The 13,661-nt window shown below is 44.1% G+C and overlaps 2 protein-coding genes across 2 annotated transcripts; both read left to right on the top strand.

Moving 5' to 3' along the window:
* LOC110434886 (cortical cell-delineating protein-like) lies at positions 1,151-5,761 on the top strand. The gene is made up of 2 exons (XM_021459750.1): positions 1,151-1,637; positions 5,488-5,761. Exons 1-2 carry the CDS (start codon positions 1,276-1,278, stop codon positions 5,492-5,494), a joined length of 369 nt encoding a protein of 122 aa, XP_021315425.1. The 5' UTR covers positions 1,151-1,275; the 3' UTR covers positions 5,495-5,761.
* On the top strand, positions 11,558-12,313 carry LOC110434885 (cortical cell-delineating protein-like). The gene has a single exon (XM_021459749.1). The coding sequence runs from the start codon at positions 11,683-11,685 to the stop codon at positions 12,049-12,051; it is 369 nt and encodes a 122-aa protein (XP_021315424.1). The 5' UTR covers positions 11,558-11,682; the 3' UTR covers positions 12,052-12,313.

The following is a 13,661-nucleotide window of genomic DNA, read 5'->3' as shown; positions in this document are numbered from 1 at the left end:
GATGAAGCAAATAAATTGGTTTCTGTTGCTTGATTGCTCAGCCCACTTTCCATCCAAAGAGATCCATTTCGTGATTTTAATATGGGTCAATCGATGGAGCTAGAAAATGATGTAGAATTAATATATAAAAAGTAATGCATATATTAGTTTGGGCGAGGCACCAAAATTGGTATAAGCACCATCCCTAAAAGACGCGGAAGAAAAACTACAAGCATGACCGCAACTTCACAGCTCTTTTATATATTATGAGACATTCATTCTAATAATATATTGGATCACCGTGCAAAAGAAAAAAATATTTTTTTAGCAAACTCCTATTATGGTCTAAAAAACTTGTGATCGGTGGCAAGTGGCAACACACCACGCCATAGGAAAATAAACATGTGATCGGTGGCTAGGTGCATTATTTATGATCACACCCCCTCTAAATTTCTCTAGATCTGCCAGTGGCGTTATTCTTCTGTCATCTCACCATCGGTTCTTGGCTAGTGGCCGTCAAGTCACTGCTGATATGAGATGCAAACCGACAATGATAGTTGTCATCACTGCCGGTTCTGTCACACCGGTACCCCCAAGCATTTTTTGGTTGTCAGGGCCTAGAAACGGAAGTAAAGGGGCATCACTACCTGTGCTCCTAATTCCATCAATGATGAGGCCGGCAGTGATGACTGAATCTGTAGTAGTGAAACTTCATCCAATCCAGCTAGTTCAATTTGTATACCAGCACCATGCTATTCCTCTAGGTAGCCTTGGTTCCTGCGCACCCATTCTTAATGACCACGCGCCACGCCACGCATTCATTCTTAATCACCAGCTGCTTTGCTAGCTTGACATCCAATGTCCTGCGCACCACTCCTTCGGATACGGCAGGATCCCGAGCTGAAATGACACCTAATGATCATACGAAAACAAATGCTAGTATACGAGCTGGCCATTTGCGGAGCCAACCGAAGCCGTGCACAAAATATTTGATACCGTATCATGGATAACACTAGTTATACAATATAGGCAAATAATTCAGAACGAACTCTTCCTCACCGGCCGGGTTTACCTGCATATGTATTCGAATATGATGGTCGGGTTCATATGAACAACACTATCGTGCCTAGTAGTGCGCTAATTTCTTAATCCCGAGGCTGGACTATAAGTACCCCTGGTAACACCCCATGATCAAAGAATCGCAAACAAGCTGCTAATCACTTGTCAAGAGCTCCCTAACTACATTAGCTCTAGAGTGATCCGCGAGCTTGGTAGCTGGCTTGTGATCGAGCAGTAATGACGTCCAAGGCGTTCGCGCTGTTCCTGGCCGTGAACCTAGTTGTGCTGGGCGTAGCCAGCGCCTGTGCGCCCAACAGCCCGACGACACCCACGCCATCGTCGTCGTCGTCCGGCTCGTGCCCCAGGGACGCGTTGAAGCTGGGCGTGTGCGCCAACGTGCTGGGCCTGATCAAGGCTCAGGTCGGCGTGCCGCCCGCGGAGCCATGCTGCCCGCTGCTGGCGGGGCTCGTCGACCTGGAGGCCGCCGTCTGTCTCTGCACCGCCATCAAGGCCAACGTCCTCGGCATCAACCTCAACGTGCCACTCGATCTCAGCCTCATCCTCAACTACTGCGGCAAGACCGTGCCCACCGGCTTCATGTGCTAATGAGCGCATGCCATGCAATGCATGGGCCGACGCACATACATATGAGACATCTTGTCTTTTAATTTTAGCTCGATTTAAATGATGCGTTGTTATTTGATTGCTTTTCCACATAGTACAGCAGTCACCATACATGCATGCCTGCACGCACGCATGGCCGGCCATGCTGTCACTTTTGTATTTTTTCCATTTGTTGTAAAAAAGCCAGCGATCACTTGTATGTGGGTGCTAAGTTCCAATCAAGTTTGGTTTGCGATTTATTTCACAGTGTGCACGCATGTTCTGGTTATATATTCTTGTCGTACTTGAGCATATGAATACGTACAGGCTACCACATACTTAATAGGAGTTACAGGAAGTGGCGGAGTTAGCATTTGAAACTTGGGTATTCCCACTTCCACAAAATCAAATTTATAGGCTTAAAATATAGCTAATTGCACTACAAGTCAGCAACTTTAAATCAAAATTTGCTTTATAGAATATAGATTTCTAATTGAAATGCCAATTTTTTTTACATGTTTTGAGCTCACAAGTGCGAAAATACTATATATTATAGCACTATATATATATATATATATACATATACATATTTACATAAAAGTACCAAAATAGTTGGGTATTCCCGGGAATAAGGGGAATACCCCTAAATCTGCCCATGGTTACAGGTATACCCCCCTATCATGAGTGTGACTATGGCATGCGTGTTTGTTAGCTTTGTTACATCTGACAAGATTTGTAGAATAAATATTAGCAACATTTGTATCTCCAAATATTTTGTAGAATCAAGTTATACATGATCCAATGACTATGAAACTTTTACTGTAGTTCAAGTATACATTAATGAGTCCACCATAAAAATTTTACGACAATTGAACCAAAGGAACTATATATATGAATTATTCGAATTAATTATAGAAAAACATAGATTTAAAGCTACAGCAAAAACTTTATACCAAAGTATACCATGTTATATATTCACTTTGTAGATCTACTCATCGGGAGTCCAACAAAACTGAAGGGATTATTTGACCAGTTTTGAAAGTTTAGAGGGTAGAATATCCAGTTTTATAGTTTGGAGGGTGAAGTAGTCCACCCCAGTTTGAGGGTTATATAGACTTTTTCTTTTGAATTATGTGTTGTTATTTGATTGCTTTTCCACGTGGTACGACGTACGACTAGTCAGCATGCATGCATGCATGCACGCACGCACTAACGGGTGATCATCGGACGCGCGCCAGCGTGCTACACGTACACCTCGCAAAACGCTGCGTGCGTTGGACGCTTAATAGTACTCGATCAGCGTCCGACGCAAAACCTTCGGACGCGCCAATGCACCGTGCAACTCTATCCCACATTGTCGGACGCAGGTCTAGCATCCAACGCTGCCAAGTCTTGCTCAAGCTTCGCTGTCACACGCGGTCCCTCGCTTCAAAGCCTCCGACTTGCCCTTCACACATGCAATCAGTCCATCAAGCCAAGCCTTATCTAGATCTTCTCCATCTTGGTCACATGACTCCATGTCATATCTCATATGCAATGAGCTTCTCCATCATTACATATTCACCTATGGACTAATCTCCTGTGTATCTCACATAAAAACTATTAGTCCAGCTAAGTTGTTCAATTACCAAAACCAAACAAAAACCTTTTAGCGGGTAACTTTCACAAAAAGTTTGAAGACACAACTGATGTCAATGATGTGCATGATCCAGATGACTTTGGCGTTGATTTTCAGTGAGGAAGAGAAAGGCTATAGAACTTAGATTAGGCATGACCGTGTTTGTGATCGAGGGAAGTAGATTTAGTAAAGAATTTTTGGTGTATATTATAAAGAAAGTAGTGATAAAAAGGATAGTTTTTGGTGTCTGCACTAATAAATTAATCAAGCATGCATGGACCCAACTATATATCCTAATCCCAATGGTATAATGGTAAATAATCCATTCATGGTCCAGGATCCTTGGAATTGGGTCCATGGCAATTCAAAAACTAGCTAACTCTCTCTCTCTCTCAGTCTCTCTGCCAAAGATATTTGAAGCACATTCTGACAGCAATGAAAAAAGACGTAAAACTAGCGGGCGATGAACTCATTCACCATTACAGCCGTTAAATTTAATGCAAATTAAGTACCGGTTTAATATAGAAAATTCTGAATAACATGTTTTGTGACATCTGACATGTGCATGTGTGTACATGATACTAATGACATGTGCATGTGTGTACATGATACTAATCATCATGATTCTAATCATAGAAAACAAAGGACGGTTTGCAACAACATACCCAGCGGCACCAGAGCTGACGCTAGTTGCCATAGCGGTTGTCTATGTAGTCGTCACGGTCGATGCTGTACAATAAAGTTGCAATGCTGATAACTGCACTAATTAGGAAATAGCATAACAAGCAACATTGAAAATTGACATCACAGCTCAATTCATCTTTGGCACATCTTAGGCAATAACAGGCACAACCAAGCTAGGATTTAGTGAGGGGTCTACCTAGAAGGCGCATCCGACAAAGAAGACGAGGAAGACGACGTAGTGGCAAGGGAGCCCCTCCTCGGATGGCGGCATGGGAAGGCGCTCACAACAAGGATGGTGGTGGATGGAGACGAGGAAAAAGGTCGAGCCGGGGAAGAACGTAGGGAGAACGGAGATGGCGCCAGACCTTGACTGTGAAATCGGGGACCAGTGCCTCTTGTGAAATCATTTGTGCAGCAGTGTTACTTTTCCGAGCTAAGAAGGTTGGTCCATGTGGCTCAAATTAAAGTTGATGGATAGGCCAGTGATCAAGCAATGTAGACCCAAAGGTTGTGTCCGAAATTTTCATTTACGTTTCAATGTGGTTTCTAAAAAAATAATTTCAATGCTACACCAAAACATAAGAATTATAGAGTTTTGTCGTGGCTTTGAAACTTCTTCCAATCGTGCTAGTTTAATTTGTATATCAGGACCATGCTATTCCTCTGGCCTTGGTTCTTGCGCATCCATTCTAAATGAGCACGCGCCACGCCACACATTCCTTCTTAATCACCAGCTGCTTCGCTAGCTTGACATCCAATGTCCTGGGCACCACTCCGTCGGATCCGCCAGGATGCCCAGCTGAAATGATGCCTAATGATCATATGAAAACAAATATTAGTATACGAGCTGGCCATTTGCGGAGCCAACCGAAGTCGTCGTGCACAAAATATTTGATACCGTATCACGGAAAACACTAAATATACGATGTAGGCAATAATCTAGAACGGACTCTTCCTCACCGGTCGGGTTCACCTGTATATATTTGAATATGATGACTCGGTTCATTTGAACACTATCGTGCCTAGTAGTGCACCGATTTCTTAATCCTAAGGCTGGACTATAAGTATCCCTGGTAACACCCCGTGATCAAAGCATCGCAAACTAGCTGCTAATCACTTGTCAAGAGCTCTCTGACCATATTAGCTCTAGAGTGATCCGCGAGCTGGTGTGATCGAGCAATAATGGCGTCCAAGGCGTTCGCGCTGTTCCTGGCCGTGAACCTGGTTGTGCTGGGCGTAGCCAGCGCCTGTGCGCCCAACAGCCCGACGACACCCACGCCATCGTCGTCGTCGAACGGCTCGTGCCCCAGGGATGCGTTGAAGCTGGGCGTGTGCGCCAATGTGCTGGGCCTGATCAAGGCTCAGGTCGGCGTGCCGCCCGCGGAGCCATGCTGCCCGCTGCTGGCGGGGCTCGTCGACCTGGAGGCCGCCGTCTGTCTCTGCACCGCCATCAAGGCCAACGTCCTCGGCATCAACCTCAACGTGCCACTCGATCTCAGCCTCATCCTCAACTACTGCGGCAAGACCGTGCCCACCGGCTTCATGTGCTGATGAGCGCCTGGATCTCAGCGCCTTGAGACATCTTGTCTTTTAATTTCAGCTCGGTTTTAATGATGCGTTGTTATTTGATTGCTTTTCCACGTAGTATGATGTACGACTAGTCAGCATACATGCATGCACGCATGGCCGGCCGTGCTGTCAAATTGTATTTTTTTCATTTGTTGAAAAAAAGCCGGCGATCACTTGTATGCCGGTGCTAAGTTCCAATCAAGTTTGGTTTGCGATTTATTTCACAGTTTCGCATGCATGTTCTGGTTATATTCTAGTCGTACTTGAGCATATGAAAACGTACTGTCTACCACGTACTTATTCTCTTGAGTGTCACTGAGAAGGAATGTGTGTTGGTAAGCTTTCTTGAATCTGACAAATTATGTAAAATAAATATTATCAATATTTACATCTTCACGTAGTTTATAATAAAAATATATTTACCGATCTATCTAATGATACTAATTTTACACCATAAATACTAATATTTCTGTATATATATTTAGTCAAAATTTAAAATGTTTAACTTCTCAGAAGGTGAGAATGATACTATTTGTCAGACGGTGGTGCGGGGTGTCGGACAAAAATCAGACGGTGGCGCAGTGCATGCGGCCACTAGCAGTGGTGCGCGATCCACACTTCCTCCAGCGCAGCGTTTGGGGCCATCGGCGATGGCACGCAGGCCCTCTGCCGGTAGCACGCGGCTCCCTTCCTCTAGTGAGCGTGGATCCGACGAGCGGATCCGGCGACAATGGTAGCACGTGAATGGGCTCGGTGGGCCTTGTGGATAGGCTTGGAGGACCTCATTGATGCGCATGTCATTTCTTATTTTGTTAACAGAGACAAGCAAGTGTCCGCCTGCATAAATCTTGATTTATAGTGGTGTTGAAGCAGAGGCAGACGTACTGGCTGCCCGACTCCAAAAACCAATTATGGTCACCTAGGAAAATTGCTATTGTGGTGGTGTTAACCGATAAAACATCTAAAGCTATTTTTTTAGAAGCTACTGCTTTCACAGTATAATTTTCCCACCTTGAACCCTACTTCTTGCTTTCAGTTATTCCAACTTCCAAATGGGTGGAAATATAGCAACATTTCATAATCATTTCAAGAGAGATTAGATTGGATAGGTATGAGGGGCTCATCCTCCTTATCTTTTGCATTTAGCAATTTCTTTTAAACTTTAATAGCTACAAACTTATAGGAGAGGCTTTACATTTCCAATGGCAGTAAGAGGGGCTCGACGCCGCTCGACTACGTGCTAGATCCACCCCTAATAGGTTTTGTAGTTGCTTTAACCAAACAACTTATAATTTTTCTAGAGCGCATAGCTCACATGAGCTTTTTCATAGTTATCTGGTGACAGTTGAACTATACAGACCCGGAGTTAAGTCGTCTGCGAACTAAGAGCCACTCAACTGCCTCCTCTCTTCCTCATCCATGCATGAGCCACTAATGCATCACTCTTCCGTCCCCATGGATGATGCACACCGCTTCGCCGCCTCTGTCCCTCAGCCATGCTTGTCTTGCTTTGCCACCTGTGTCTTTTCTCCATGTGCGTTATACATGGGCGGATCCATATAGGATCTACTGGGTGCGGCCACACCCAGACAAAAATACAAAATATGCTATACTTTGCATGTTTCTATGGTATTCGCACCCCCTGAATCCAAACATCTGCACCCACAACTCTGCTGAGTCGATCGAGAGAGGCCACAACAGCCCACAACTCCTCAACACATAGCCCAATATCAGCCAGGCCCCTGTCCGCATGGAATCATCGACAACTCGGACGCCACTTCAACTCGGGCAAAACTGTCACACCCATATTTTAAGAACAAAATAGGATGCATAAAAGACTCATATGTGTCCCAGAAACAGTCGCACACATAAGTAGACAAATCTCAAAAGTACCATTGCAGTGTTTATTACATAGCGGAACATAATAAATCACATAGTCTCATACAAAAATGATAGCATAAAGTAAACAACGCTCTCGACGGAAGCTCCACACAGGGACACTGTTGACTGGTTGACTCCAAACCTAGTACTCATAACGGTAATCCTCATTCCAAGCATCATCATTAACATAACCTGAGGTGTTGGGAAATTGCAAGAGTGAGCACATATCGTACTCAACAAGTATAACCAGGGGTTCATGAGGCTCAAATAGCTGACACTGGTTTGACTGCATTTAGCTTTTAATAGTGGATAACATGTTTAATCATTGGATAGCAAATATCAAGGTAGCATAAATAATCCATTAATCACATGATCAAGTGTAAGCATAATTAATCTCATAGCATAAACGATAATCAAATGGACATAACAACTTAATAAGCTCATCGTCGGCGCAGCAAGAACCTCCAAGGCTGCTCATAACCGTGAGCACGGCTAGTATACCAGTTTTACACTCTGCAGAGTTTGTACATCTTTACCCATGAGTCATGATTTACCCTTTCGCCCGAGGTAGCTAATCTCTTAACCCCCTTCCTAGGGAGGTCGGCAGGGATCACTATGAAGCCTTTCAAAAGTTCGTCTAACATGTTAGGGCCGCAAGGTTTCCTTTGCGCGCAGATATAGATACCCTTTTCCGAATGGCACAATGACGCGCAGCCTATACACATAGGGACAGGGGCTCGCACTATACCCAAAACGGTTCAGCCCCTCCGCCCTTTCGGGTAACCTCTAACAAGCTAGAAAAGTCTTCATACTGAGCTAAAGCCAGAGCCATTATAGCCCTCATGGTTGCACTGTTGTCCCGGTGATCACTTACAGACAAGATCTCATATAGTTATTTGTCATCTTTTAACGTTCATTGCATAGCTATTAATTATCTTACAAGATCATAGATTATATCAAGCACTAGCACATCTACACCAAATGCATATCAAGTAGGTAACAAGGAATACAGGTAACAAACATCTATGATTTTGCTAAGGTCGACAAGGTGATAGCATGCATATGATATATATGTGTAGTCATAAGTGAATAGGTAACAAGGATGATCCCAAGTTATACTTGCCTTGCTCAAAGCTCTTCTGAGCTTGCTGGTCTTCAAAAGCTTGGTCTTGATCACCAACGTACGGCTCACCGTCTATTCCCAATCATCAATCAACAACACGCAATCCAATGTAGACAATCATACACGAAGCAAACAAGCTATTATTAGAACAATACACCAAACAGTAGTAAAACAAATATAAAAGCTTATCAAAATATTCTACGCAGCGCTATGATCACATAAACGTAAAGTTCACGAAAATCGGAATTAAAACGTGAAAGATATGAATTTTCTAAGATTTCCTATAGAGAAATAATTAATTAAATAGTACCAGGAAATTAAAAGGTTCCAAAACAGTAAACTAACATTTCTAACATGTAGAGCATGTAATTACGAATCTAACGGAATTTGAATGGACAAAAACGGAGTTAATATGAATATTTTATAAGCAAAACAAATCCAGTGGCATTCTGTAATTAACTGAAATAACTGAAAACGTATTTTAGATTCAGCCGACCAGAATACGCTTTCTGAAAGGAAACGTAAACTCGAAATATGTAAAGGATGGCGAGTTGAATAGCAAAAACTCCAGAGGCTCTTTAACAATTTTTCCTGGCGAAGGGGTATGTTTTAATCTGGGCTCTTGATCTTCAGATGGACGGTCCCCAGGCCACCAGGGAGGGGCCAGGCGACGGCCGGCCGTCTGCCTCCTCTCTGGCGCGGTGGTCGCCATGGACAGGGAGGTCGAGCTCGCCGGCGTCCGCGGACTTCTCGTTTCCGAGCACCGTTTCAAGAAAGAAAAACACCGGGACGCGGAGAAGCTTCACGCGAACTCACCTAGACGCTCGGTTCGCGCTGATTGGAAGGGGATAGTGCTCGTCACGGTGAAGGATGTGCGCGGCTGTCGGCGAGATCCAATTCGCGTGGTTTAGGGCGGCTAGGGCTCGGTTTCGCGATTAGGATGCAGATGAGAACTCGCCGCGGTGCGCAGGGGCTTAAAAGGGCGCAGTTTAGCCAAATTGGCAAGGAAATCCCGCTTCCCCGGATTCGGTTCGGCGCTGGAGAGTCTCCCGGCCGAAACCGGCTCGTCCACGCTGGGAAGAAGGAGATAGGCGCTGACGCGTGGGCCCGTGTCGTCAGCCGCAGAAAGGAGGGAGAGGGAGGGAAGTGGGGCGCGCCTGCTCGCCCTGGGCCGTAAGCTGGGCCGCGGGTTGGGGGGAGAAAGCCAGGCGCTGGCTGGGCCGCCAGGCCGACAGGGAGGGCTTCCCCCTTTCTCTTTTTTTTCAATTTCTTTTATGTTTTCTTTTCCAAAACCTTTTCCAAATAGCATTTTGAAAGCACAAACAATAAAATAAAAACAGGAACAACACACAAAAAATACTATGATCCAGCATGAATGCAAGATTCAAGTTTCTAAACTTATAATAAATTTTAATTTTGACAAAAATATTTTATTTACTAGATTAAATGCCCACAAAAATTGCTTAAATAATTCTCATTAAATCCTATTAATTCAAAAACAAATTTTTTGGTGTTACAAAAACTGCCGACGCATCGCCTCCCCTTGGCGACAGCGTGAACTCCGGTGGATGGTGACCTACTACCACTGGTCGTCGACCATGGCCGATTGGCCATGGGCATTGTTGTGCTCTGTCCAAGCTTGTAGCCTTAGGGTCAAGGGCACCAAGAGCACATCATAGTTCGCCCCGTTGCCCTGGCTATGATCTTCAATATTATGTTCATCATTCAAAAGTCAAAGTAAGCAACTTTCAAGGTTCTCTATTCTTCCAATTTCGGTCTTATGAGCATCCAAATTGTCTTTAATTTTGTGGTTCTTTCCTTCTTACTAGTTTGTCCAAATTCTAGGATTAGACTTTTTTCTTTCTCTGATGTTTCATAATTGATATTTATGAAAAAAGATGAAGGAAATAAATTGGTTTCTGTTGCTTGTTTGCTCAGCCCACTTTCCATCCAAAGAGATCCATTTCGTGATTTTAATATGGGACAACCGATGGAGCTAGAAAATGATGTAGAATTAATTTATAAAAAGTAATATATATATTAGTTTGGGGGAAGCACCAAAATTGGTACAAGCACCATCCCTAAAAGACGCGGAAGAAAAACTACAAGCATGACCGCAACTTCACAGCTCTTTTATATATTATGAGGCATTCATTCTAATAATATATTGGATCACCGTGCAAAAGAAAAAAATTTTTTTTTAGCAAACTCCTATTATGGTCTAAAAAACTTGTGATCGGTGGCAAGTGGCAACACACCACGCCATAGAAAAATAAACATGTGATCGGTTGCTAGGTGCATTATTTATGATCATACCCCCTCCAAATTTCTCTAGATCCGCCACTGGCGTTATTCTTCTGCCATCTCACCATCGGTTCTTGGCTAGTGGCCGTCAAGTCACTGCTGGTTAGAGATGCAAACCGACAATGACAGTTGTCATCACTGCCGGTTCTGTCACACCCCCAAGCATTTTTTGGTTGTCAGGGCCTAGAACCGGAAGTAAAGGGCCATCACTACCGGTTCTCCTAATTCCATAAATGATGAGGCCGGCAGTGATAACTGAATCTGTAGTATTGAAACTTCATTCAATCCAGCTAGTTTAATTTGTATACCAGGACCATGCTATTCCTCTAGGTAGCCTTGGTTCCTGCCCACCCATTCTTAATGACCACGCGCCACGCCACGCATTCATTCTTAATCACCAGCTGCTTTGCTAGCTTGACATCCAATGTCCTGCGCACCACTCCTTCGGATACGGCAGGATCCCGAGCTGAAATGACACCTAATGATCATACGAAAACAAATGCTAGTATACGAGCTGGCCATTTGCGGAGCCAACCGAAGCCGTGCACAAAATATTTGATACCGTATCATGGATAACACTAGTTATACAATATAGGCAAATAATTCAGAACGAACTCTTCCTCACCGGCCGGGTTTACCTGCATATGTATTCGAATATGATGGTCGGGTTCATATGAACAACACTATCGTGCCTAGTAGTGCGCTAATTTCTTAATCCCGAGGCTGGACTATAAGTACCCCTGGTAACACCCCATGATCAAAGAATCGCAAACAAGCTGCTAATCACTTGTCAAGAGCTCCCTAACTACATTAGCTCTAGAGTGATCCGCGAGCTTGGTAGCTGGCTTGTGATCGAGCAGTAATGACGTCCAAGGCGTTCGCGCTGTTCCTGGCCGTGAACCTAGTTGTGCTGGGCGTAGCCAGCGCCTGTGCGCCCAACAGCCCGACGACACCCACGCCATCGTCGTCGTCGTCCGGCTCGTGCCCCAGGGACGCGTTGAAGCTGGGCGTGTGCGCCAACGTGCTGGGCCTGATCAAGGCTCAGGTCGGCGTGCCGCCCGCGGAGCCATGCTGCCCGCTGCTGGCGGGGCTCGTCGACCTGGAGGCCGCCGTCTGTCTCTGCACCGCCATCAAGGCCAACGTCCTCGGCATCAACCTCAACGTGCCACTCGATCTCAGCCTCATCCTCAACTACTGCGGCAAGACCGTGCCCACCGGCTTCATGTGCTAATGAGCGCATGCCATGCAATGCATGGGCCGACGCACATACATATGAGACATCTTGTCTTTTAATTTTAGCTCGATTTAAATGATGCGTTGTTATTTGATTGCTTTTCCACATAGTACAGCAGTCACCATACATGCATGCCTGCACGCACGCATGGCCGGCCATGCTGTCACTTTTGTATTTTTTCCATTTGTTGTAAAAAAGCCAGCGATCACTTGTATGTGGGTGCTAAGTTCCAATCAAGTTTGGTTTGCGATTTATTTCACAGTGTGCACGCATGTTCTGGTTATATATTCTTGTCGTACTTGAGCATATGAATACGTACAGGCTACCACATACTTAATAGGAGTTACAGGAAGTGGCGGAGTTAGGATTTGAAACTTGGGTATTCCCACTTCCACAAAATCAAATTTATAGGCTTAAAATATAGCTAATTGCACTACAAGTCAGCAACTTTAAACCAAAATTTGCTTTATAGAATATAGATTTCTAATTGAAATGCCAATTTTTTTTACATGTTTTGAGCTCACAAGTGCGAAAATACTATATATTATAGCACTATATATATATATATATACATATACATATTTACATAAAAGTACCAAAATAGTTGGGTATTCCCGGGAATAAGGGGAATACCCCTAAATCTGCCCATGGTTACAGGTATACCCCCCTATCATGAGTGTGACTATGGCATGCGTGTTTGTTAGCTTTGTTACATCTGACAAGATTTGTAGAATAAATATTAGCAACATTTGTATCTCCAAATATTTTGTAGAATCAAGTTATACATGATCCAATGACTATGAAACTTTTACTGTAGTTCAAGTATACATTAATGAGTCCACCATAAAAATTTTACGACAATTGAACCAAAGGAACTATATATATGAATTATTCGAATTAATTATAGAAAAACATAGATTTAAAGCTACAGCAAAAACTTTATACCAAAGTATACCATGTTATATATTCACTTTGTAGATCTACTCATCGGGAGTCCAACAAAACTGAAGGGATTATTTGACCAGTTTTGAAAGTTTAGAGGGTAGAATATCCAGTTTTATAGTTTGGAGGGTGAAGTAGTCCACCCCAGTTTGAGGGTTATATAGACTTTTTCTTTTGAATTATGTGTTGTTATTTGATTGCTTTTCCACGTGGTACGACGTACGACTAGTCAGCATGCATGCATGCATGCACGCACGCACTAACGGGTGATCATCGGACGCGCGCCAGCGTGCTACACGTACACCTCGCAAAACGCTGCGTGCGTTGGACGCTTAATAGTACTCGATCAGCGTCCGACGCAAAACCTTCGGACGCGCCAATGCACCGTGCAACTCTATCCCACATTGTCGGACGCAGGTCTAGCATCCAACGCTGCCAAGTCTTGCTCAAGCTTCGCTGTCACACGCGGTCCCTCGCTTCAAAGCCTCCGACTTGCCCTTCACACATGCAATCAGTCCGTCAAGCCAAGCCTTATCTAGATCTTCTCCATCTTGGTCACATGACTCCATGTCATATCTCATATGCAATGAGCTTCTATACATGGGCGGATCCATATAGGATCTACTGGGTGCGGCCACACCCAGACAAAAATACAAAATATGCTA

This window comes from Sorghum bicolor, chromosome 4 (genome assembly GCF_000003195.3).
Source record: "Sorghum bicolor cultivar BTx623 chromosome 4, Sorghum_bicolor_NCBIv3, whole genome shotgun sequence".
In the NCBI taxonomy this organism is placed as follows: Eukaryota; Viridiplantae; Streptophyta; class Magnoliopsida; order Poales; family Poaceae; genus Sorghum; species Sorghum bicolor.
Note: the sequence above shows the minus strand (reverse complement) of the source record. Positions and strands in the feature narration are given on the sequence as shown.

Bases quoted from the DNA above. Each gene is read 5' to 3' on its own strand.
- LOC110434886 (XM_021459750.1), top strand. From the start codon at position 1,276: ATGACGTCCAAGGCGTTCGCGCTGTTCCTGGCCGTGAACCTAGTTGTG.
- LOC110434885 (XM_021459749.1), top strand. From the start codon at position 11,683: ATGACGTCCAAGGCGTTCGCGCTGTTCCTGGCCGTGAACCTAGTTGTG.